Source organism: Hyperolius riggenbachi, chromosome 7 (genome assembly GCF_040937935.1).
Source record: "Hyperolius riggenbachi isolate aHypRig1 chromosome 7, aHypRig1.pri, whole genome shotgun sequence".
Classification (NCBI taxonomy): domain Eukaryota; kingdom Metazoa; phylum Chordata; class Amphibia; order Anura; family Hyperoliidae; genus Hyperolius; species Hyperolius riggenbachi.
Window position 1 is genome coordinate 13884391 of NC_090652.1, and position 27736 is coordinate 13912126.

A 27736-nucleotide genomic window follows, 5' to 3' on the forward strand; every position below is an offset into this window, starting at 1 on the left:
AAATTGCCAGCAAATGACCCCCGGGCCGTGGCAGTAACAGCCAGCATAGCCAAGCTTCTGGCCTGCGAAATGCTGCCATATCGAGTGGTGGAGACAAACAGCTTCAAGGGCATGATGTCAGTGGCCATCCCACGTTACGTGGTTCCCAGCCGCTACCACTTTGCGCGCTCTGCAGTGCCTGAGTTGCATGAGCACGTGGTCAGCAAAATAACCCGAAGCTTGAAGAATGCCGTTGCCTGCAAGGTTCACCTCACCACTGACACCTGGACGAGTGCGTTCGGCCAGGGTCGATACTTCTCCCTTACCGCGCACTGGGTGAACCTTGTGGAGCCTGGCAGCGATTCCTCACCTGCTACGGCGCGGGTGTTGCCCACGCCGCAAACAGCTGCACCGCCGTCCCTCCCACTGGATAACAACAGCAGCACCTACCTCTCTGACTCCTTCTCCTTCAAAGCATCTCAAAGCTGTACCTCATCCGGAAACGCTAACCCAGCAGCAGTAGGATCGTGGAAGCAGTGCAGCACAGCTGTTGGCATGCGTCAGCAAGCGTTGCTGAAGCTGATCTGCCTTGGGGATAAGCAGCACACAGGGGAGGAAATTTGGAGGGGAATAAAGGAACAGACGGATTTATGGCTGGCACCGCTGGACCTGAAACTGGGCATGGTTGTGTGTGATAATGGGAGTAATCTCATTCGCGCTTTAAGGTTGGCTAAGCTGACACACATCCCTTGCCTGGCGCACGTGATGAACCTAGTAGTTCAGCGGTTCCTGAGGACATACCCAGGCGTGGCCGATCTTCTGTTGAAGGTGCGACGAGTGGCTAAACATTGCAGAAATTCCAGTACTGCTTCGGGGGCACTCGCCAAGATGCAGGAGCGCTTCAATCTCCCCCACCATCGCTTGCTGTGTGATGTCCCTACGCGCTGGAATTCTACGCTGCACATGCTAGCCCGCTTTTGCGAGCAGAAGAGTGCAGTGGTCCAGTACATGACGGCGCAGTACCGAGGCGCATCCGGACAGCTGCCAAGCTTCTGTGGATCCGATTGGGCCAACATGTTGGACCTCTGCCAAGTCCTCCAAAATTTTGAGCAATCCACGTTGCTTGTGAGCAGTGACAACTCTTCAGTCAGCATTACCATACCACTGCTGTGTTTACTGAAGAGGTCAATGTTGAAAATCAAGGAAACAGCTGTCATGATGCAACTGGGGGAATCTGAGGGAGAAAACGATCAGCGTGATGGTACCAACATCAGGCCATCCGCCTCAGGAAACGCTGGCCCCAGCAGCTATGACGAAGAAGAGGAGGAGGAACAGCTGGAGTTGGAGCAGGAATTTCATGCCACCACTGACGAGGGCCAGAGCGGTGCACGTTGGACTTCCACAATTCAGCGCGAATGGTCAGCAGAAGCAGACCAGGAAGAAGGTGACGACTATGATGCATCACAACAACTATCACAACGCTCACAAGAGGATGATGAGGATTCTGGCAGGACTCTGGCACACATGGCTCAATTCATGCTAGACTGCATTGAACGCGACCCACGCATTGTGCGCATTCTGGACAACACCAATTACTGGGTTTATACCCTTCTGGATCCACGGTACAAACACAATGTTCCAAAACTGCTTGAAGAAAGAGTCAGACAGGTCAAAATGTAAGAATGCCAGCAGGCCCTTGTGGAGACTTTAGAGAGGAGATTGACATCCTCCCCCTCCTCTAGCCAGTTGTACGCCGACAGACTGACTTCCGCAAACCCAGGACGACCAGGAGGGCAGCAAACAACACACGCCGCAGCTAGTGCCCAAAAGGGAATGGTATCGGCAGTGTCCTTGGAGTGGGAAAATTTTATGACACCCATGCAGCAGCAGCCCACAGAACAGCAAGCGTGCAGATCCACCTCCAACACCGATCGCCTGGAGAAGATGGTCAAGGACTACATGTCAGATGGCGTAGCTGTGTTGAACAATCCATCTGCACCCTTCAACTATTGGGTATCGAAGCTAGACACCTGGCACGAACTGGCAATGTACGCAATAGAGGTGCTGGCTTGCCCGGCAGCCAGCGTTATGCCGGAACGCTGTTTCAGTGCTGCCGGAGGCATCGTCACAGATCGGCGTATCCGCCTCTCCACAGAAAATGCAGACTGTCTGACTCAAATTAAAATGAATCAATCCTGGATTGGAAACGACTACGCAACACTCCTGGACCCCAACCAAGTAATATGAACAATGACCATCTGTGATGGGTTAGCGTTTCCGGTCCCTGTTTATTGAACCTCTCATCTGTATTACATTTATGACTGCATGGCTGCAAAAAGCATTGCTATATCCGCACGCTATTTGTCCTCATGCAAGGCCTGGGATGTTGTGTCTCAAAAAGCGTGGCATTCTCCTCCTGCGCCTCCTCCTGTTCCATCACGTGTGCTGCTGCTGCTGGGTTTGCGTTTCCGGTCCCTGTTTATTGAACCTCTCATCTTTATTACATTTATGACTGCATGGCGGCAAAAAGCATTGCTATATCCGCACGCTATTTGTCCTCATGCAAGGCCTGGGATGTTGTGTCTCAAAAAGCGTGGCCTTCTCCTCCTGCGGCTCCTCCTGTTCCCTCACGTGTGCTGCTGCTGCTGCTGCTGGGTTAGCGTTTCCGGTCCCTGTTTATTGAACCTCTCATCTTTATTACATTTATGACTGCATGGCGGCAAAAAGCATTGCTATATCCGCACGCTATTTGTCCTCATGCAAGGCCTGGGATGTTGTGTCTCAAAAAGCGTGGCCTTCTCCTCCTGCGGCTCCTCCTGTTCCCTCACGTGTGCTGCTGCTGCTGCTGCTGGGTTAGCGTTTCCGGTCCCTGTTTATTGAACCTCTCATCTTTATTACATTTATGACTGCATGGCGGCAAAAAGCATTGCTATATCCGCACGCTATTTGTCCTCATGCAAGGCCTGGGATGTTGTGTCTCAAAAAGCGTGGCCTTCTCCTCCTGCGGCTCCTCCTGTTCCCTCACGTGTGCTGCTGCTGCTGGGTTAGCGTTTCCGGTCCCTGTTTATTGAACCTCTCATCTTTATTACATTTATGACTGCATGGCGGCAAAAAGCATTGCTATATCCGCACGCTATTTGTCCTCATGCAAGGCCTGGGATGTTGTGTCTCAAAAAGCGTGGCCTTCTCCTCCTGCGGCTCCTCCTGTTCCCTCACGTGTGCTGCTGCTGCTGGGTTAGCGTTTCCGGTCCCTGTTTATTGAACCTCTCATCTTTATTACATTTATGACTGCATGGCGGCAAAAAGCATTGCTATATCCGCACGCTATTTGTCCTCATGCAAGGCCTGGGATGTTGTGTCTCAAAAAGCGTGGCCTTCTCCTCCTGCGCCTCCTCCTGTTCCATCACGTGTTCTGCTGCTTGTGCTGGGTTAGCGTTACCGGTCCCTTTTCCTGGAACCTCTTCTCTGTATTACATTTATGACTGCATGGCGACAAAAAGCATGTTACCTGTGCAAAGAAACATGACATTTTCCACATTTAAAAGACAGTTTTTCCTTTGAAACTTTACAATCAATTTTCTCAAAAACTATAAGCTCTTTTTCAAATATTTTTTTCCCTCTTGTACCCACTCCCAAGGTGCACATACCCTGCAAATTTGGGGTATGTAGCATGTAAGGAAGCTTTACAAAGCACGAAAGTTCGGGTCCCCATTGACTTCCATTATGTTCGGAGTTCGGCGCGAACACCCGAACATCGCGGCGATGTTCGGCGAACGTTCGCGAACCCGAACATCTAGGTGTTCGTCCAACACTAGTTATCACTGCCCGGGTCACCGGGTGCATTTAATTTTTTGGCCAGCACTATGACGCTGTGCTGCTACTACTACCACCAGTATGTTGCCATGGTCCTTCTGTGCTGCTGAACTGACCGCCCGCATAGTCCTTCTTCTGACTCAGTCGCTACCACCACTGCACTCTGCGTTCACACTGCCCGTGTCCACTGACAACTCTGCTGCGATCATTGCTAATTGCTGCAAAAAAAAAAAAAAAATTACAAAAACCTCTCTGGGGCCTTTTTGGCGTCAGCCACTCATCCTCCTCCAGCGGTACCTTCGCCGCCAAGTGCCATTGGAACTCGCCTTCACCTCTTTGATTGCTTAACGCGTATATCCCTTTTTAAGACCACGTATTACCAAATAATAGCCCCATTTACAGTGGTGATTTGTCTTTAAAAGCCATTAAAAAAAAAAAAATAAAGAATTTTTTATGTTGAAGTTATGTTGCCCCTTATCACCTCGATAATCCATGCAATTTGGGGGATTGTAGCATGTATGGGGGCTTTGTTATTAACGTTAAAAGAAAATTCACCTCCGGGCGGGAATCCACGCGTGATTACGCCATTCACGGCAGAAAATCCGCGTGGTTGCGTGGACGCGAACGAAAATCCGCATGCGGCGGGGCCGAATGCGGAATTTTTTTTGCAACCATGCGGATTGCCAAATTCGTGGATGAGGCACATCCGAGCATCCCTGCCGCCCGAAGCCCTGCTCTGCAGACTTCGAGTCTGCAGTGCAGGGCTTCGGGCGGCCATTTTCCCATAGCTCTGCTCTTAGCATGCAGGCCGGAAGTAACCTGACGTCCGGAAAGAAGAGGATCGTGGGAGCTGCGCGCCACAAGGAGGTCGGGACAGGAGGTCGGGAAAGAAGGTCTTCTGGCTGTAGGTGAGTAAATGGGTTTTTCCTTTCTTTTTCAGGTGGTACTGCTGATTGTGGTCAGAACTGCTGAGGAAGGATTGTGCATATTGGGGTCATATCTGCTACCGATTGTGCATATTGGGGTCATATCTGCTACTGGTTGTGCATATTGGGGCCATATCTGCTACCGACTGTGCATATTGGGGCCATATCTGCTACCGATTGTGCATATTGGGGCCATATCTGCTACTGGTTGTGCATATTGGGGCCATATCTGCTACCGACTGTGCATATTGGGGCCATATCTGCTACCGATTGTGCATATTGGGGCCATATCTGCTACCGATTGTGCATATTGGGGTTATTGAACGTGTTTTTTGTTCAAATCTGCTCACATTACGTGTATTTTCTTGAGAAAACCTGCACAATTATGTGAATTTTCTGGGGAAAGGGTCACCAAAACTTGGGCCCTCTGTCTTTGCGTTGCACTCTTAAAGGGAACCCGAGGTGAGAATAATATTGAGGCTGCCATAGTTATCTCCTTTTTAAGTAATACCAGCTGCCTGGCTGCCGTGTTGGTCCTCTGCCTCTAATTCTTTCAACCATAGACCCTGAACAAGCATGCAGCAGGTCAGGGGTTTCTGACAATATTGTCAGAACTGACAAGATTAGCTGCATGCTTGTTTCTGGTGTAATTCAGTTCACTGTTACAGCCAAATAGATCAGCAGGGCTGCCAGGCAACTAGAATTGTTTTAAAGGAAATAAATATGGCAGCCTCCATATCACTCTCACCCCGGGTTCACTTTAAATTACAGTTAGCCCCGCCCTCATCCGGTCATGACCACGCCCATTTTTTGCCGCGGCACGCAGTTTTTAGCCACACCCTACCCCGGAAATTTGTCCAGCACCTGCATAGCACCCCCTAAAAAAAATTCCTGGAGCCGCCACTGGGGGATAAAGATTAGCCATGCAGAGCTCATTATTCGAGCTGACTATTCGAATTGGCCTTAAAGAGACTCCGTAACAAAAATTGCATCCTGTTTTTTATCATCCTACAAGTTCCAAAAGCTATTCTAATGTGTTCTAGCTTACTGCAGCACGTTCTACTATGACAGTCTCTGTAATAAATCAATGTATCTTTCCCCTGTCAGACTTGTCGGCCTGTGTCTGGAAGGCTGCCAAGTTCTTCAGTGTTGTGGTTCTGCTATGAACTCCCCCTTCCAGGCCCCTCTATGCACACTGCCTGTGTGTTATTTAGGATTAGAGCAGCTTCTCTCTTCTCTCTTATCTTTTACAAGCTGGATAAATCGTCCTCTGAGCTGGCTGGGCTTTCACATACTGAAGAATTACAGACAAGGGCAAAGCTGTTTGCAGGAAGAAAAGAGCAGCTTGAAACTTCAGTGCATGAGAACAGGGGGAAAGAAACACACAAATGATCTCTTGAGATTCAAAAGGAAGAGTGTATACAGCCTGCTTGTGTATGGATGTATTTTCTATGTGTGGACATACTGTACATCAACCTACTTCCTGTTTTGGTGGCCATTTTGTTTGTTTATAAACAAACTTTTTAAAACTGTTTTTAACCACTTTTAATGCGGCGAGGAACGGCAAAATTGTGACAGAGGGTAATAGGAGATGTCCCCTAATGCACTGGTATGTTTACTTTTGTGCGATTTTAACAATACAGATTCTCTTTAAATAGCTTCCAACACTTGTTTTGAGGGTGAATGATGCAAGAAACATCTTTTTTTTCTAAGTAACAACAGCAAGTGATTATGTGGGGATGTTCCTTTAAAAAAAAAAAAGTGGAAAGAGAAGTTGTGTCCAAAATTTTGTTCAGTACTGTATATACTTCTTCTTCTTCTTCTTCTTCATCTTCTTCTTCTATATCTTCTTCTTCTTTATCTTCTTCTTCTTCTTCTATATCGTCTTCTTCTTCTTCATCTTCATCTTCATCTTCTTCTTCATCTTCTTCTTCATCTTCTTCTTCATCATCTTCTTCATCATCTTCTTTTTCTATATCTTCTTCTTCTTCTCCTTCTTCTTCTTTTTCTATATCTTCTTCTTCTTCACTTATTTCTCTTTTATATTTTTTTTTTAAAGAAATGCAGCTATTTTTGAGCGTAATAAATAGCTGGTGGCGCACGCATGTTGGAAGCGCCATTGTATGTGCTCCCTGGCAGTGGAAACACACAGACAGCAGGAGGTAAATTCAGCAGCAGCAGCAGGAGGAGGAGGATGATTGTGTGGCAGCAGGCAGTCAATGAGGCAGGCAGCGAGACATAATAGGCTGTGTGGTACCTAGCGGTGGTACCAGGCCGTAAATACACAGCATGAGGTTCCAGACAGCGGTCGTGAAGCCCACATCATGTCCAATACACAACTGGGACAACACAGTTTTCAACCCGGACACCTCTAAAAATAATATCACACAGTATTAATAAAAAGTATATATATTTTTTTTGTTTTTTTAAAGAAATGCAGCTATTTTTGAGCGTAACAAATAGCTGGTGGCGCACGCATGTTGGAAGCGCCATTGTATGTGCTCCCTGGCAGTGGAAACACACAGACAGCAGGAGGTAAATTCAGCAGCAGGAGGAGGAGGATGAGTGTGTGGCAGCAGGCAGTCAATGAGGCAGGCAGCGTGACATAATAGCCCTGGTACCTAGCGGTGATACCAGGGCTGTAAATAAACACAGCAGGCAGGAGGTCCCAGACAGCGGTCGTGCAGCCCACATCGTGTCCAATACACAACTGGGACAACACAGTTTTCAACCCGGGCACCTCAGAAAAATTAAACCTTTTTTTCCCAGAACGTCTCAGGACAGCAACCCTGAGACTTGTCTCCTTCCATAACTCACTGGACAGGAAGCTAGATAAGAATTTGCATAATAGATTAGATAGGGATTAGACAGGTATATACAACATAGTTCCCGCTTACCCCATCAGTTGTTATCCTGTCCAGCAGGATGCTAGGTGTGGGGATATGGCTGGCCACCCATGCTTGTTGCAGGAGCCGCTGCTTGTGTGATCTCCCTGGCTGCGCAGGCTAGTTGTCCTCGCGCGGGATCACGCTGCACGCCGTAGCCTTCCCCAGCATACGGAAGTTCGTACGGATTCCGGAAGTCCCGCCCGCGCATCACGTGATTGGCACCCACGTGACCAGAAGCTGGAAGCAGGAAGTCTCCTGGCCCGGCGTGCGCTCCAGTGCAGCGTTTAGCACGGATTCCTCTGGACAGCGGACGTGCAGGCTGCAGTAACCACTTGGAAAGCTGTGGAATCTTCTGGACTGGTAGGATCTCTGGTGATAGCCAGGGATAATGTTATTATGCTGTGGGCAGGTACATTCTACTTAACTAACTTAGTCACTCTTTACAGTGTCTGTGACTATGGAGGCTGCCTCTGGATCTTCCTCCCAGGGCTCTGTGGAGTCAAGCTCCGTACCCTCTCTGGTATGCATCATTGTGGTTCCTTGATTCATATTGGCTAATTATTGAGGGTTATCAGGCTGATTGGGGTTTTTTTCTTTGTGTTTTATTTTAGCCTAAACCCCGGAAGATGGACACTAAGTCTAATAAAGAACTCCCTAACAAGCCTGATAAAACTGACACTGATAAATCTAAAGGCTCTGAAGCTAAAGCATCTCATAAGCCTTCTAAGAAATGTGCAGTTTGCAAGGGTCATTTGTCTTCATCCTCATCTAAAATGTTATGTCAGTCTTGTACAGATAAAGTGGTCAGAGAAGAATCTCCTTTTATGTTTAAAGATTTAAAAGGATGGATTAGAGCAGAAATCTCCTCAGCAGTAGAGACTATGAAAAGCTCAGCTACGTCTCCAGTAAGGACAGGTTTGACAGTCCTACCGGGACCCTCGAGTTCTGTGGCTACTAAACAGCCGGATCGGGCTCCTGAAGGTACCCCTCCGACTAAGAAGAGGAAATTAGACGTTGTGGTTTCAGAGGAATCAGAAAGATCCGAAGGAGAAATGGAAATTTCCTCTTTTGGTGAAATACCTTCTGAAACAGATAATGCGGAAGAAAAGCGTAGTAAATGCCATAGGTTTGCTTTCTCCACTTTATGAAAGAACTGTTAGAGGCCATGCACACGGCAATGGGAATTGCTACAGAAAAGAAAACATTAACACCCCTAGATCAAATGTATGAGACTTTATCTGAACCTCAGATGTCCTTTATTCCTGTGCATAATAGTCTTAAAGACATCATTAAAAGAGAATGGGACAATCCTGAAAAGAGAGCCTTTTGGCCTAAGTCTTTGGCCAAGAGATACCCATATAACGCAGAAGATCAAAAGTTTTGGGGGACCTCACCTAAACTTGACCCTTCACTATCTAAAGTGTCCAGAAGGTCGGATCTGCAATTTGAAGATTTCGGTTGCCTAAAAGATCCAATTGACAGGAAAATGGATAACATCTTAAGAAGGGCATGGGAGGCAGCTTCTTTAAACTTCAAGCCTTCGGTAGCATCTACTGCAGTGGCTAGATCCCTAAAGTTATGGATAATGGAAATCCAATCACAGATTGCGTCAGGCATACCTAGAGAGGAAATATTGAATGCCTTCCCTAAGATCCTACATGCCACTAATTATCTGGCGGATGCGGCAGATGACTCAGTACGCCTAACGGCTAGAACAACAGCTCTGGTAAATTCTGCTAGGAGAGGAGTGTGGGTAAAGACCTGGCAGGGTGATACCTCTTCCAAGTCTAAACTATGCGGAATTCCATGTGAAGGCAATCTCTTGTTTGGAACAAAGTTGGAAGAGACTTTGGAAAGATCTGCAGATAAAAAGAAAAATTTTCCAGTTAAGCGGAGAAATTTTCGTTTCAATCGTTCCTTTTGTCCTTCAGGAAAACAAGAAACAGAAAGTAGGAATATCCAGAAGAAGAAGTGGGTGCCAAATAGAACGCAGCGGCCAAGAGGAAATCCCTCTTACTCCAATCCAAACCCTCCAACAAAACAATGACGCCAGAATACCGGTGGGCGGCAGACTAGCCCATTTCTTCGAAAGATGGCAGGAGACATTCCAGAACAATTGGTTGTTAAACATAATCTTACAGGGATACAAAATAGAATTTATCAAGCGCCCACCGACACAGTTCTTTGTGACTCCCTGTCCAAACAGTCCAGACCAGGCACAGGCATTACTAAACGAAGTAAACTCTCTACTAGAAAAAAGAGTCATCAGACAAGTCCCAAGATGCCAGGAATGTCTAGGATTTTACTCTCCAGTGTTCCTGATAAAGAAGCCTCAGGGGAACTACAGGTTTATCCTGAATCTGAAGAAATTAAACAAGGCAGTCCGTTACAGGAAATTCCGAATGGACAACATTCGCTCAGTGATAAATCTGCTACAAGAGGGCTGTTGGTTAACCTCTCTAGATCTCAAAGACGCTTACCTACATCTGCCAATTCACCTAGAATCACAGCAATTCCTGAGGTTCGCAGTGGTTCTACGCGGAGAGGTAAGACACTTTCAATTTAGTGCCCTCCCCTTTGGTTTATCTTCAGCCCCATGGCTATTTACCAAAGTTATGGCAGAAGTTTTAGCTGTCCTGAGACTAGACTCTATCCAGATTATGGCCTACCTGGACGATTTACTTCTTTGGGGTCCTTCTGTCCACTCAGTAAATCTCCAAACAGAGTTCACACTTGATTTTCTTCAGTCCCTTGGGTGGGTGATTAACTGGGAGAAATCCTCTTTAAAACCTCAGCAGAGTATGGAGTTCCTGGGCTTTGTGATCTGTACTGGCAATAAAACACTTGTTTTGCCTTCCAGGAAATCTACTGTTTTACTAAATTCTGTTCTTTCTTTTCAGAGAATGAAGATCATTTCTCTAAGAAAGGCTATGGCGCTACTGGGCTTATTAACAGCATCGTTTCCTGCAGTACAATGGGGTCAACTTCATTCGAGAGTACTTCAAAGCTGGATTTTATCCAAATGGGACAAGAGGTTATCTTCCCTAGACAAGAAGTTTCAGATTCCTTGGAGTGTCAAGCACTCTCTTCTTTGGTGGCTGGAGGCAAATCATCTCTCCAGAGGAAATCTTTGGGACTTTCCAACCCAGACTGTAATAACTACAGACGCAAGCTCCGGGGGTTGGGGAGCACATCTGAATACTCTTCTTGCTCAAGGTCAATGGTCTGCACATCTTCACAAACGATCTTCAAACAGCAGGGAGTTGCAAGCTGTATGGGAAGCACTTCAGGCATTCCAGACTCAGATTCACCAATCCCATGTGACTATTCGTACGGACAACAGTACAGTAGTGGCCTACCTGAACCGGCAGGGGGGTACGAAGAGCAGAGTTTTAAGGTCCCAAGCATCAAGGATTCTTCATTGGGCAGAAAAGAGTCTACTTTCCTTAAAAGCAGTACATCTGAAAGGGACACTCAACTATCTAGCAGATTATTTAAGCAGATGGAACCTCTCTCAAGACGAATGGAGCCTGAACGATCAAATATTTCAGGAAATATCGAATCTCTGGGGGGCTCCACAGGTAGATCTGTTTGCAAGACGAATCAATACGAAATGCCCTCTATTTTGTTCCCTGTGCCCACAGGACAATCCATGGGAAGTGGATGCATTCTCAATCAGCTGGAGCCAGCACAAGATGTACGCCTTTCCCCCCCTACATCTCATCTCGAGGGTTTTGAACAAGATATGGCGAGACCAAGCACAAGTCATTCTGGTTGTTCCTTTCTGGCCCAAGAGACCTTGGTTTGCTCCACTTCAGCGCTTAGCCTCAGACCATCTGATCCTTCCATGTCGTCAGGATCTACTGACCCAGGGCCCAGCGTTTCATCCCAATCCGACTCTTCTTCGGCTTTCGGCATGGAGCCTGAATGGAGGATATTAAAGAGCAAAGGTTTCTCTAATAGATTATCAGAAACACTCATTCAGAGTAGGAAAAAAGTTACACGCCAGATATATCATAAGGCTTGGAAAACATATCTCTCCTGGTGTTTGAAGAATGAGCTGGACACATCACACTCAAATTCGGTGCTGGAGTTTCTACAATGTGGCTTTCAAAAAGGTCTTAGCATCAGCACATTAAAAGTACAAGTATCGGCTCTGAGTGTTTTCCTGGAGAGAAGATTAGCGGTGGAAGAATATGTGGTCAGATTCTTTAGAGCAACAAGGAGGCTTCGACCAGTTGTCCAGTCAAAGATTCCGTCATGGGACCTAAATACGGTGTTGCAAGCTCTATGTGAATCGCCCTTTGAGCCTATTTCTGATATATCTGATAAGCTATTGACACTAAAGACTGCTTTTTTGTTAGCAATAACAACTGCCAGAAGAATAGGAGAACTACAGGCTCTTTCAATAAATTAACCTTATTGTGTTATCAGTGAAGATAGGATTACGCTACGGCTAGATGTATCCTTTCTTCCTAAAGTATCTTCCAAGTTTCACAGATCCCAGGAGATTTTTTTACCATCTTTTTGTAACAACCCATCTAATCAAAAAGAAAATAAGTTGCATTCTTTAGATGTCAGAAGATGTGTAATCGAATATCTTCAGCGGTCCAAGTCATGGCGAAAATCTAATGCTTTACTGGTATTATTCGCAGGTAAATTTAGAGGCAAACAAGCATCTAGGCCAACAATTGCCAGATGGATTAAACAAGCAATTGCTTTATCCTACTTTCATCAGGGGAAGCAGCTTGTTTCTACAATCAGAGCACATTCGACGAGAGCTGTCTCGACTTCCTGGGCAGAGAGGGCAGGAGCCACTATCGAGCAAATATGTAAGGCAGCCACCTGGTCAAGTCACAATACATTTGTCAAACATTATAAACTGGATGTATTGTCAAATTCTGATCTATGTTTTGGCAGAAAAGTATTGCAAGCTGTAGTCCCCCCCTAAATTGATCTTGTATATCATCTCAGGGTTGCTGTCCTGAGACGTTCTGGGAAAGACAAAAATTACTTACGGTAATGTCTTTTCCAGAAGACGAAAGGACAGCACCCTTACTACCCACCCGGATTTTGTCTTATTAAAATTTATTTTGAAGCATCATTCTGTGTGGAGTCTTTCTTTTTTACAACTGATGGGGTAAGCGGGAACTATGTTGTATATACCTGTCTAATCCCTATCTAATCTATTATGCAAATTCTTATCTAGCTTCCTGTCCAGTGAGTTATGGAAGGAGACAAGTCTCAGGGTTGCTGTCCTTTCGTCTTCTGGAAAAGACATTACCGTAAGTAATTTTTGTCTTTTTTTAATGGTTTTTTTGTTTTGTTTTTACAACAAATTACACAGATATAGCTATTGTTTGACGTAATAGCTGGTGGCAGAGTGGCAGCAGAAGGTAATTCTGTGTACCCTGGCAGTGGGAAACACAGACAGACAGCAGCAGCAGCAGGAGGAATGGAGGAGTAGTGTAAGTGTGGCAGCAAGTAGGTAGGCAGCGTGACATAATAGCCCTGGTACCTAGCGGTGATACCAGGGCTGTAAATAAACACAGCAGGCAGGAGGTCCCAGACAGCGGTCGTGCAGCCCACATCGTGTCCAATACACAACTGGGACAACACAGTTTTCAACCCGGGCACCTCAGAAAAATAAACCTTTTTTTTTTAATGGTTTTTTTGTTTTGTTTTTACAACAAATTACACAGATATAGCTATTGTTTGACGTAATAGCTGGTGGCAGAGTGGCAGCAGAAGGTAAATCTGTGTACCCTGGCAGTGGGAAACACAGACAGACAGCAGCAGCAGCAGGAGGAATGGAGGAGTAGTGTGAGTGTGGCAGCAGGTAGGTAGGCAGCGTGACATAATAGCCCTGGTACCTAGCGGTGATACCAGGGCTGTAAATAAACACAGCAGGCAGGAGGTCCCAGACAGCGGTCGTGCAGCCCACATCGTGTCCAATACACAACTGGGACAACACAGTTTTCAACCCGGGCACCTCAGAAAAATTAAACCTTTTTTTTTTTAATGGTTTATTTATTTATTTTTTTTACAGCAAATTACACAGACAGATATAGCTATTGTTTGACGTAATAGCTGGTGGCAGAGTGGCAGCAGAAGGTAAATCTGTGTACCCTGGCAGTGGGAAACACAGACAGACAGCAGAAGGGCAGTACACAGCAGCCCACTGTAGGTGTAAAATGTGTGGCTGCAGGCGACGTAATAGTCAAAGTGAACCAGGCTGGCTTAGTGAGCAGGAGCCAGGAGGTGGTAAAGGGTGGTAAGGCACATTAACGATGGTTCTTCCGGTAGCCAGTTCATGTCCCCCTCTCGCCGACAACAGGGGCCAGGAACTCGCCTTCCACCCACGCCTGGTTCATCTTGAGAAACGTCAGTCTGTCCACAGACTTGTGAGACAGACGTGAGCGTTTCTCGGTGACCACGTCACCAGCTGCACTGAAGCAGCGCTCGGACAGCACGCTGGAAGGGGGACAGGACAGCACTTCCAGGGCATACTGCGCCAGCTCGCTCCAGATCTCCAGGCGCTTGACCCAATACTCCATGGGATCAACAGGGGCATCGCTGTCAAGCCCGCTGTAGGACCCCATGTAGTCAGCCACCATGTGGGTCAGGCGCTGGCTGTGACCGGAGGAGGATGCTGCTGCATGCACCTCCTCTCTAGTCACTGCTGCCGGAGCCTCTACAGTCCTGTAGAGCTCGTTGCTGAGAGACAGCAGGTCTGTGGGGCGCTTGCTGCTGGATGCAGGCACCTGCTGCTGCCTCTGTGCTGGCTGGACAGTGGGGGTGGAAGGCTGGGGGAAGGCTTCCTCCAAGCGCTCAACAAGGGCCTGCTGCAAGCTCCTTATTTGTTGCGCTGGGTCTCCTCCTGCAGGCGGCAGGAACTGGCTCAAATTCCCCTTGAGGCGTGGGTCCAACATCATGCTGATCCAGATGTCCTCCCTCTGCTTCATCTGGATCACCCTGGGGTCCCTGCGCAGGCACGTCAGCATGTGCGCTGCCATTGGGAAGAGGCGGGCCACGTGTGCTGGCACATCGACGGCAGTGCTGTCCTCATCCTCCTCCTCTGCCTCCTCATCCTCATCCACTCTCCACCCCCGCACCAACTCAGCTGCGCTGTGCTGAACCCCCTCATCAGCAGCAAGGTCAGGGACCTCCACCAAGTCCTCCTCCTCCTCCCCCTCAGAGGTGGACTGTGCAGCTGCATGCCGCTCCTGCTGGTCCAAGGCTGCCGCTCCCTGTTCCAGCAAAGCATCGAGGGCCCTGTTCAGCAGACAAACCAGGGGCACCCACTCGCAGACCATAGCATGGTCCCTGCTCACCATGTTAGTGGCCTGCAGAAAGGGAGCCAGCACTAAGCACACCTGCTGCATGTGCCTCCAGTCATCATCGGGGACGATGGACGGGATGTTGATGGTCTTGTCCCTTTTCTGAGCGGCGGAAACAGTGGCCAGGGCAAGGTACTGGTTGACAGCGTGCTTCTGTTCAACCAGACGCTCCAACATCACCAGGGTGGAGTTCCAGCGAGTTGGAACGTCAATGATCAGCCGATGGCGTGGCAGCTCCAGCTCCTTTTGCACGTCTTCCAGGCTCGCACAGGCTGCAGCCGAGCGCCGGAAGTGACGCACAACGTTCCTTGCCGTTTCCAGCAGTTCGCCCATCCCCTGGTAGGTGCGCAAGAACTTCTGCACCACCAGGTTCAGCACGTGGGCAAGACAGGGGATGTGGGTCAGGTTTCCCCTGCCGATTGCGGCAACCAGATTGGCCCCATTGTCGGCCACCACCTCTCCGACTCTGAGGCCTCTGGGGGTCAGCCAAATCCTCTCCTGCTCCTGGAGTTTGGCCAACACATGGGTTGCCGTCAGTTTGGTCTTCCCAAGGCTGACCAACTGCAGCAGCGCTTGGCAGTGGCGGGCCTTCACGCTGCTGCTGAGGCGGGGGGTTTGGCCAGGTGTGCAGGAGGATGGCAGAGGATCGGAGGAACCTGTTGCAGTTCCCCTGACCCTGCGGGGTGGCACCACCCACTGTGTTGCTGCTGCTGCTGTGCCCGCTGCTGCTCTCCCATCCTCCCCCCCTTCCACCAAGCTGACCCAGTGGACAGTGAAGGACAGGTAGCGGCCTGTCCCGAAGCGGCTGCTCCAGGAGTCCATGGTGACGTGGACCCTTTCACCAACCGCGTGCTCCAGCCCTCGCTCCACATTGGCCATCACAAAGTGGTGCAGTGCAGGAATGGCCTTGCGGGCAAAGTAGTGTCTGCTGGGGAGCTGCCAGTCTGGGGCTGCACAAGCAAGCAGCGCACGCATGTCGCTCCCCTCCTGCACGAGCGTGTACGGCAGGAGTTGGGAGCACATGGCCCGTGCCAGCAAGCCGTTCAGCTGCCGCATGCGACGGCTGCTGGGAGGCAGAGCCCTAACCACCCCCTGGAAGGACTCGCTCAAAAGGCTCTGGCGTGGCCTTTTGCTAGCACGGGAATCAGCGGACACAGCAGAGGAGGCCACTGAGGACTGGCTGCCAGAACAGGCCCCAGTGTCGGCGGCAGGAGTTGCAGAGGGGGGAGGAGCAGTGCGTTTCCGCACTCCTGCTGGTGCTGCTGGAGGAGCAGGAGGGCGGGTGGCTGCTGTTGCTGCTGCTGCTGCTGAAGGCTGTGCAGTGATGGGTGTGGTGCCACTGCCAGCACCAGATGCCTTCAGCCTCTGGAACTCCTCATGCTGGTGGAAATGTTTAGCAGCAAGGTGGTTGATGAGCGAGCTGGTGCTGAACTTTAAGGGGTCTGCACCTCTGCTCAACTTCCGCTGACAGTGGTTGCAAGTGGCGTACTTGCTGTACACTGTGGGCATTGTAAAAAATCGCCAGATTGGTGACAAAAACAACCCCCTACAGCCTGGAGCCACTGCTGCCTGTCTCCCTGTGGTGGTTGGGGGGGGGGCTTGGGTGCGGCTGGTGGTGGTACTGGCAGACCTGCCTACTGCTGCCAATGCTTGCAATGATGCGCCTCCTTGCAAGGCCCACAAGCGCATCCTCCTCCTCAGAGCTGCTGATGACGACATCCCCAGGAGCTGGTGGCACCCAGTCTTTGTCTGTCACCGTGTCATCATCATCCTCCCCCTCCTGAAACATGTCCTGCTGGGATGATGACCCCCCAAACTCCTCTCCTGATGCATGGATGGGCTGCTTGACTGTCGCCACAGTCTTGCTGTCCAATCCCTCCTCCCCCAAAGTGCCCATCAGCATCTCCTCCTCAAAATCGCCAACAGCAGACAATTGACTCATGATGCCTGGGGTCAAAAGACTGCTGAATGACAGATCGCCAACTGACGGTGAACTGGCCTCCTCCCCAGGCCCTGCTGGGCGGCTGCTGCGAACAGGGGTGGTGGTGGTGGTGAGGGTGGAGGCCTCGGATGCAGAGCTGATGGCGGGCTGCTCATCCTCCGTCATCAGTTGCACCACAGTGGCTGCATCCTTTTCCTCAATGGGACGTTTGCGACCCAGCTGGAGGAAAATAGGAGCAGGTGCTACACGCTGCTGCTGCTGCTGTGTCTCTGCAGCGTGAGTTGCAGATGCTCCTGCTGGGCGCCCAAGGCGTCCACGGCCAGTGGCTATAGGAGGAATGTTAGCCACTGACGCAGCTGCTGCTGCTGCGGAACTGTGCATGGTGGCGCGGCTCCCTCTCCTGATTCCCTTGCTGCCCTTCCCCTTGCCCAAACCGCGCTGGCTGCCACTTCCAGACATCTTAGATGTTTTGGGCGTAAACACAAAAGTTTTTTAAAAGGGCGGGTGAAAAAGTGGGGTACTTTAATGGAGTGGGTTGGTGGGTGAGGTGACACTAATCACTAAGTGATTAGATCGCTAAGTGATTAGTACAGTACAAATACAAAATACAATAATCGGTATTGGTAATCAGTAAGTGTGAACAGTGAACACAGTGAGTGTTTCCAATAGTACACTAACTAGAAAATACAATAATCAGTTGTAATCAGATTCAGTAGAAGGAAAAAGAGTGTGTGTACACTACAGACAGTGAGTGCACGCACACACACACACACACACGCAGGAGCTAGCCTATGAACAGTGACTGAGTGTCCCTAGTACAGTAAGTAGTAACAGTCAGTAAGTACAACTAGAAATTACAATAATCAGTAGTAATCAGAAGGAAATAGAGTGTGTGTACACTACAGACAGTGAGTGCACGCACACACACACGCAGGAGCTAGCCTATGAACAGTGACTGAGTGTCCCTAGTACAGTAAGTAGTAACAGTCAGTAAGTACAACTAGAAATTACAATAATCAGTAGTAATCAGAAGGAAATAGAGTGTGTGTGTACACTACAGACAGTGAGTGCACGCACACACACGCAGGAGCTAGCCTATGAACAGTGACTGAGTGTCCCTAGTACAGTAAGTAGTAACAGTAAGTACAACTAGAAATTACAATAATCAGTAGTAATCAGAAGGAAATAGTGTGTGTACTGTACAGACAGTGCACGCACACACACACACGCAGGAGCTAGCCTATGAACAGTGACTGAGTGTCCCTAGTACAGTAAGTAGTAGCAGTCAGTAAGTACAACTAGAAATTACAATAATCAGTAGTAATCAGAAGGAAATAGAGTGTGTGTACTGTGCACGCACACACGCAGGAGCTATGAACAAACAGTGACAGTGAGTGTCCTAGTACAGTTACAGTATAACTACAAAATACAATCACTCAGTAGTAAAGGACAGCAGAAACACTGGTATAGATAAGATGAGAAATAAACTAACAGAGGACAGGAGGACAGCTGCCCACACAGGCAAGGCCCTGAGGCCTAAAGCTGTGTAAGCTTGCCTGCAGCAGCTGCCTGTCTCTATGTAACACACAAGCTACTAACTAAAATACAATGTCTATCTAACTAACAACAATATAGGTGTATATAGGAGGTGTATGTGAGCAAAAACGCTAGGTGATTGACCACAATAAAGCACTTGCTAAGCCAAAGCACAAAGGAGCAGATCTCTCTCTGTACAAAGTCAGGCAAGGACGGAAAAACGGAACATGGCGGCCGCTATTTATAGGGTAGGGGCCAGGGCCGGCCTTAGGTTTCACAGCGCCCTGAGCGAACCAGATTTTGGTGCCCCCCCCATTCATCCTCTTCACGCACGCAGACACAGATTGCACACATGCAGATCACACAGACACATGCAGATCTCGCACACACACATACACACACTCACAAATGCAGATCTCATACAAGCAGATCACACACACACGCAGATCTCGCGCGCACGCACACACACACACACACACACGCGCAGATCTCGTACACACACATGCAGATCACACACACACACACACATTTACACACTCACACACATATACATACATATATATATATATATACATATATATATATATATATATACATATATATATATATATATATATATATATATACACATATATATATATATATATATATATATATATACACACACACACACACACACATGCTGATCACATTCAAGCAGATCTCGCGCACACACACAGATCACATACAAGCAGCACACACACGCGCAGATCACATACAAGCAGCACACACACACACACGCAGATCACATACAAGCAGCACACACACACGGGCAGATCACATACAAGCAGCACACACACACGCGCAGATCACATACAAGCAGCACACACACATGCGCAGATCACATACAAGCAGATCGCACATACGCAGAACACACGCACGCACGCACGCACGCACGCACGCACGCACGCACACACACACACACACACACACACACCCATGGAGTCAAATAAGAAGCCCCCTGGCACTCAGCTTCCCTCCCTCCAATAAAAGTATCTTTCCCCGGCACACAGCTTCCCTCCTTCCCTTTGATTAATGCGCCCCGCTCCTGAGCACCTGTCATTTCCCTTCCTTCCTTCCCTCCCTCCCTCATACAGAATGGTGCAGGCAGTGTCACATACCATCCATCTCGCAAACAGCAGCTCTGGTCAGCTCCCGGGACATAAGGGCTTTGCTTGATGACCTCATCAAGCGAGCACCCTTAAAGCCACAATGCAGAAGAATGTCCCGGGAGCTCAGCTGAGCAAAGCTGCTGTTTGTTTGTGAGATAGACGGTGAGTCAGAGCCACTGCCTGCACCGTTCAATCTCTAGGAGGGAGGGAAGGAAGGGAAATAAGAGGTGCTCAGAGCGGGCGCATAGGGAAAGAGGGAAGCTGTGCAGCGGCCGGCGGGGAAGATACTTTTATCTTAGGGAGGGAAGCGTGCGCCCCCCTGAAAGCAGGCGCCCTGAGCGACCGCTCCGGTCGCTCAGGTCAAAGGCCGGCCGTGGTAGGGGCTGGCCAGGGTCCCCCTCTGTGATTGGCTGCCGTCATAGGGCCTGGGAGCCCTCTGATTGGCTCTAAGGACATCAATCTGGGCTATGACGCTATTCGAGCTCGGTATTCGAGCTCGAATAGCGCTGTTTGCTCGAATAGCGCGAATAGTGAATGGGCTATTCGAGTTTACTCGAATAGCCCATTCGAATAGCTGTAGCTATTCGGAGCTCGAATACCGAGCTCGAATAGCTGAAAAAGAGCTCGAATATTCGAGCTACTCGAATATTCGAGCTCTGTTGAGCACCACTGATTGTTGGGCTATCTATAACTGGTGATAGAGGTTAGCCATGAAGAGTGACTGTTTGACAGAGATTGTGGGGCTATATATAACTGGTGATAGAGGTTATCTATGCAGAGTGACTGCTGACAGAGATTGTTGGGCTATCTATAACTGGTGATAGAGGTTATCCATGCAGAGTGACTGTTTGACAGAGATTGGGGGCTATCTATAACTGGTGATAGAGGTTAGCCATGCAGAGTGACCGCTGACAAAGTTTTGGAGTGTAGTTTGTGTAACGCAAAAGTAACTTGGGGGCGCCCTAGCTCCCCATCAAAGTCAGCTCCCGGGGCCCCCTGCACTGCTAAACGCTCCAGGTCGCCTTTCTCTTTTTGCTCCCTGTGGCTCCCACATGTTCGTTAGTTTGGCTGGGTAGGGTCCACCTGGAGCAGTTGGGGCCCTGGGGCAATTGACCCCTTTGCCCCAATGGTAGAGCAAGACAGACTGTATAGTACAAAATACACCTATTCACTAAATCTCCTACCTTTGACAAACAGAAATAGTCACTGGGATTGATTTGCTAAACTTCGGACAAGCAAGAACAGTTGAGAACATAAGTGATCCAGAAAACCTGGACTGGATTTTAAGAAAATTCCCTGATAGTAGGTGGCAAAAGTGGGCAACCATTACTCCAGCTTTATGAGCTAGTTCTCATTAAGTCTTCTGCACGTGAAAAGACATCTGTTTGAACATAAGTTTGGTACCTGTACACGAGCACTGGAAGGATGAAGTGAGGATGCTGTTCGGTTTGGTAAGTTTGGTATTTAAGTGGAAATTGTCTTATTGTCTCCTCCAGATTATCTTTATCCCAGTCCACTTTTCCAATATCCCGCAGGGATCCTGTAAGAATAAAAACATAGTCAACCAGGTGTTTTATTTAACCACCTTAGCGGTATGGACGAGCTCAGCTCGTCCATTACCGCCGGAGGCTGCCGCTCAGGCCCTGCTGGGCCGATTTTGTTCAAATAAAAAGCAGCACACGCAGCCGGCACTTTGCCAGCCGCGTGTGCTGCCTGATCGCCGCCGCTCTGCGGCGATCCGCCGCGAGGAGCGGCGAAAGAGGGTCCCCCCAGCCGCCCGAGCCCTGCGCAGCCGGAACAAATAGTTCCGGCCAGCGCTAAGGGCTGGATCGGAGGCGGCTGACGTTAGGACGTCGGCTGACGTCCATGACGTCACTCCGCTCGTCGCCATGGCGACGAGGAAAGCCAAACAAGGAAGGCTGCTCATTGCAGCCTTCCTTTTTACTTATGCTTGCCGGAGGCGATCGGAAGAACGCCTCCGGAGCGCCCTCTAGTGGGCTTTCATGCAGCCAACTTTAAGTTGGCTACATGAAATAGTTTTTTTTAATTAAAAAAACCCTCCCGCAGCCGCCCTGGCGATCTCAATAGAACGCCAGGGTGGTTAAAGGACCACTATCGAGAAAATAAGTAAGCAGTTACAATCTGACAGAACAGACAGGTTTTGGACCAGTTCATCTCCTCATGGGGGATTCTTAGGGTTTTCTTCATTTTCAACAGCATTTGCTGAATGGCAGTTGCAAAGCCCAACTGACAAAATAGTGTGCAGTGCAAGTGATTAGGGAGGTGGGCTGGTATCTTTCTATTTTGGCAGTTAATCTGCTGTTCAGGAAATACTGTTGAAAACAAAGAAAACCCTGAGAATCCCCCATGAGAAGATGGACTGGTCCAAAACCTGTCGGTTCTGTCAGATTTTAACTGCTTACTTTTTTCGCGATAGTGGTCCTTTAATGCCCACCCCTACCTAGAATATGATTAAGATGAAATGGGGCCCTAGGCAAAATTGCATCCGCCAGGCCGCTAGACAACTTTCTAGGTTTGCCTTGTGGATGATCCTTACTCTGCCCCACCCACCTGAAAATAAAAGTAATACCCACATTAGGGCTTGGATGGAAGGCGAGTTCCTGGCCTATGCTGTTGGCGATAGGGGTACATGAAGTGGCTGCCTGGGAATTTTAATTATGCTTGTCTTTCCAACGCAAGTTACAACCTACTACTAATTGGCCTGGTTCATTTAAATTTTTTGCTGTGGTGCCCCCCGTCATGTCCCATGACGGCCTCATATGCTGCTAGTGCTGCTGACACACGCTGCTCCTCCTGCTGTGGCAATGCCATGCTAGCGACATGCGCCTTGTCACTAGCTGGCCGTTTACCTTTGTGCTGCCTGTCACCGCCGCTCCCCCGCCTCCTCTATATCGCCGCTCCCCACCCATGTCCCTTCCCTCCCCACCTCCATAAGCTGATTGGAGGGATTTTTTTTTAACTTGTTGCCCCTTCACACCCTTATAATCCATGTAATTTAGGGGAGCGTAGCCAGTGGCGTATCTGGGTAAAATAGCGCCTATGGCAAACACTTAAATTGCGCCCCCCTCACATCCCCAGCCCCGCCCCCAAAAAGAGTCTCATTCATTCCCCCATAATAAAAGCAGCCAGGTGCCTCAAGATAAGAAATTAAATAGCCAGGTGCGTCAAGATATTTCAGTAGCAGTGTCCCCTATATACATAGAGTAGATATGTTCCACAGACAATAGAATTAAGAAGAGTCGTGCTTCTAAATATCAGTATAAGGCAGTTATATGTGCACCCCACATTTGAAAAGTGCTCATCTAAGGACAGTTATTGGCATGACTATGTATTCTGTACAGTGCTGCAGAAGATGTCAGAGCTATATAAATACATACTAATAATAATATGATTGGACATTAGACTATGAGTATGGTAGGATTAGATTGTGAGCTCTAAAGACAGTTATTGACATGACCATGTACTCTGTAAAGTGCTGCAGAAGATGTCAGAGCTATATGAATTCATACTAATAATAATATCATTGGACATTAGACTATGACTATGGTAGGATTAGATTGTGAGCTCCTCTGAAGACAGTCAGTGACATGACTATGTACTCTGTAATGTGCTGCAGGAGATGTCAGTGCTATATAAATACATAATAATAATATGGTAGGATATTAGACTATGACTATGGTAGGATTAGATTGTGAGCTCCTCTGAAGACAGTCAGTGACATGACTATGTACTCTGTAATGTGCTGCAGGAGATGTCAGTGCTATATAAATACATAATAATAATATGGGAGATCATTAGGCTATGACTATGGTAGGATTAGAGTGTGAGCTCCTCTGAGGACAGTCAGTGACATGACTATGTACTCTGAACAGTGCTGCAGACGATGTCAGTGCTATATAAATACATAATAATATTATGGTAGGACATTAGACTATGACTACGGTAGGATTAGATTGTGAGCTCCTCTGAGGACAGTCAGTGACATGACTATGTACTCTGTAATGTGCTGCAGGAGATGTCAATGCTATATAAATACATAATAATAATATGGTAGGACATTAGACTATGACTATGGTAGGATTAGATTGTGAGCTTCTCTGAGGACAGTGAGTGACTTGACTATGTACTCTGTAATGTGCTGCAGAAGATGTCAATGCTATATAAATACATAATAATAATATGGTAGGACATTAGACTATGACTATGGCGGGATTAGATTGTGAGCTCCTCTGAGGACAGTCAGTGACATGACTATGCACTCTGTAATGTGCTGCAGAAGATTTCAGTGCTATATAAATACATAATAATAATATGGTAGGACATTAGACTATGACTATGGCGGGATTAGATTGTGAGCTCCTTGGAGGACATTCAGTGGCATGCCTAGGTGCTCTATAAAGTGCTGCAGAAGCAGTGTGTGCCTGTCCGTCTCCTGAATCGGACGTTCCTCCATTAGCAGTATACACGCCGCCAGCACATGACGTCACACTCACGCCAGCGTGCTATAGAACTAATGGAAGAGTGGCAGATTCAGGAGATGGACAGGCACAGCGACACAGGACAGCTAATGTATAAATGCACACATCATGTACATTTATATACTGGGGGGGAACAGCGCAGGGAGTTTCAACACATTTGTCCCAATATTGCTCGCCGTTTCCATCATGCACCTGATCGTGAAAGTCGGTCCTACTGACTCCTACATCTTACAGTATATCCATCTTATACATGCAGCCAATTTTAGCCTGAAATTGGTTGCATGATCGATCGGACGTGCACTTGGTGTCACCAATTTTCATCCGATTCGATTATAATAATCAAATCAGATGGTCATTGGCCGCCAAGTCACCTGATGTATGGCAACCTTAAGACCTTCTTAACAGAAAATGATAAACAGCAACTATACTTTATAAAATTAGGATGCAGAGAGCTCAAGAAGTTAGGACCAGCAGTGAAAGGGTTATTGAAAGAAAAATGCAGGCTAGAGTGAAGAGCAGACCAGTACAGAGGTCAGTGAGAGAGTGAATAGTGGAAGGAAGGGGGGATGAGCAGCTTACACAGTGTGTCTGGTTGTTGTCTGTAGACTGTCCCTCCTACCTGAACCAGTGTTAGAAAAGCTGCAGATAAGAGCTAGGGAGTAAAGAGAAAGAAGCACAGCCTGCCCACCAATTATCACAGTAATGTGGATGCTAGTGCATCAGGTCACTAGGAGACAGGGGAGGACTGGGACCTTTTGGCCTGGGGGGACAACACAAACTAGAGGCCCGTTTCACGGCATCCCCAGCCCAAAGCCATATCTTTCTTGTGTGCAAATCTTCAAATTGTGATGACTAACAGCCCCAGCCACACACACACACACACACTATGTACCTGATGCCTAACCCCATTTCTCCGCACAATCTACCTGTCTGTGTCTGATGCCTAACCTTAAAGGAGTTATCAGGCTTTTTTTCTTTTATGAAAATAAGTGCTACTTACCCAGGGCTCGTCCAGCCCCAAGCTCCCAGCATGTCCCTTGCCGCAGCTCTGCAGTCAGCTGTTCACTGCCGCTGCCTCCCAGCCCCCAGCGATGACGTCAGGCCGACTGCGCCTGTGCGAGCGGCGCTGTCAATCACTGCCACATGGACCAGAGCGTACTGTGCAGACGCAGAACTACTGCGCCTGCGCAGTACACTCCGGTCCACGTGGCGGTGATTGACAGTGCTGCTCGCACAGGCGCAGTACAGGCCGACATCCAGGTCGGACTGGTGCCATCGTCGGGGACTGGGAGGCAACGGCAGCGAATGGCTGACTGCAGAGCTGCGGCGAGGGACATGCTGGGAGCGTGGGGCTGGAGGAAGCCCCGGGTAAGTAGCACTTATTTCATTAAAAATACCTGATAACTCCTTTAAACAACCCCCCCCCACACACACACACACACAAACCTACCTACCTGGTGATGCCTAACCCCACTCCTTCCCACCCACCATACAAACTACTTGTCTGACACCTACCCCCCCCATCCAACTACCTGTTTGACAGTGCCTAACTGCCTGCCTCCCCCCTCCCCTGCCGCCAATCACACCACAAGAAGAAAAAACGTTCCCCCTCAGGCCAGGGTCAGAATGGTGATGATTATCACACAAAAAAAACTCAGAGGGCACTGGCCTGGGCAGAGAATTGAATTTGACAGCAGTAGCAGGCAGGCAGACAGGCAGCAAAGTGTGAGTAACTCAGTGACAAGAAGGGAGAAGAAGTACAGAAACAAAATGTATAAAAACCACCTTCTCCTCTGGCGACCTGGACCCGACCTCCTCTATCCTCCTGTCTCCTCAGTCCTACACCTCCTCCTCCTCCACAGCAGCAAGCAGCTATAGGTGGCATCTCCGACTCCCAGCCCCCCCCCCCCCCCCCCCCGAGTGTCCGACTCCTCCAGCCAGGACAGCCAGCCACTCGTAGCCGCAGCTCCAGGCCCCCAGCCCCCCAGCACAGAAAGCTGAAGAGTGATACAGCTCACTCCGACGACACCTCAGGCACAGCAGCACAGGGGAGGACTGTGTCCGACTCCTCCAGCCAGGCCAGCCACACGTAGCTGCAGCTCCAGGCCCCCAGCCCCCCCAGCACAGAAAGCTGAAGAATGAGACAGCTCACTCCGATGACACTGCAGGCACAGCAGCACGTTGCGGGCGGCAATGGCTCCAGGCGGGGGGCGGAGTCAAGCAGGGTCAACCCACCGGGCCGGAGAGGACCTAAGCTATTTGTGTCCTTGTGCCGCTCACATACACCGCATGCGCAGCCACGCACAAGGGCACACCACGGCCGGCCTCCTCAGCCCCTTCTCTGATTGGATACTTCAACTTGCCAGGAAATATCGTGCGAGGTTGCGATCCCCACTGCGAAGTTGTCACCTGTGGTGTGTCAGGGGGCCGATATGTATAGCAGCGGCTGGCCCTAATTACTTAAGATTTGGGCAGCCCGGGGGGCAATTGCCCCCCGTCCCCCTGGGCCAGTCCTCCCCTGCTAGGAGAGGTCAGGTGACTCGTACTCTATGCTGAACATTCCGTCCATCCATAGCTGTAAGCTGCATCAGTACACAGGCACAGTCTGACGTAGGCTGAGTCCTGTGTGTGCAAGAAGCAAAGCTGGGCTGCTGGCACTGGAGACAGGTAGTAACTTGCCTCTTTCTTACTTTGCACATGTCTCCTCAGCACCCATCTTTGCTCTAGTAGTCTCACCCTGCCCAGTACCTTTAGGAGCAGCAACGTTCTATCCCCTGCTCCTTCTGACACATCGCACTGGCACTACACGTGTTAGAGATACACAGTCGCACTCCTGCCTGGCCGGGATCACATGGGGCCGGGCAGCCAGTGAGAGAGGAGTGAGTTACAATCCTCTCTCTCACTGGCTGCCCAGCCCCATGTGATCCCCATGCATGCAGGCTACAAGCGTGTGTATCTCTGCAGTCACAGACCGCAGCCAGGGAAACAGTCGGGGCGCTGCCGGTTGTATTACATATTAGCCCCGGTTCTCAGCCTCTAGCAATGCTGGCTCCTGCCTGCCTGTCTGTGTGTCACTCGGCTGCAGTGCAGCTACTCAGGGATGTTTTTAATTATGCGCCCCTTTGGAGGTGAATAACAAGGGCGCCTATAGCAGGTGCCCCATGTGCACGCCTCCAGATCCGCCTCTGAGCGTAGCATGTATGGGGGCTTTGCTATTAATGTTAAAGTCCATCTACATTTTACAGGCAATCACAGCAAAAATCCCAGTCGAATTCGGAAGTCCATTTCAAATCTGGATTGCAATCACGGCTTATCCAGATTTTGATACCACCGTGGCCGGATTTACTCAAATCCATGATCGGGGGTGTCCGAGCACCACTTAAAGCGGAATATAACCCTGCATTTCAACTTTGCTCTAAAACATTATTTACAGTATAGTATATGCAACCAGCATTTTTTTTTTTTACTAGACCAGCATTGGAAGGGTTACACAGGGCTTTAAAGTTCCTGGAGATTTCTGCAGACACATCCGCTCAGATAGTTACATTTTGTTTACATAAATGTATCTAAGTGTTGAATGTGACTCACTTTCTCTGACTGAGCTGGAGGACCGCCAAAGTGTGTAACATTCAACACTTAGATACATTTATGTAAACAAAATG

General features: G+C 48.8%; 1 protein-coding gene across 1 annotated transcript in view; it reads right to left on the reverse strand.

Moving 5' to 3' along the window:
* LOC137525394 (uncharacterized) overlaps positions 1-27736 on the reverse strand; it is a 93224-nt gene that overhangs the window by 60119 nt on the left and 5369 nt on the right. The window contains exon 2 of the mRNA XM_068246468.1: positions 20980-21115. Within this exon, the coding sequence (XP_068102569.1) occupies positions 20980-21115 (136 nt within the window). The remainder of the gene's footprint in view (positions 1-20979; positions 21116-27736) is intronic.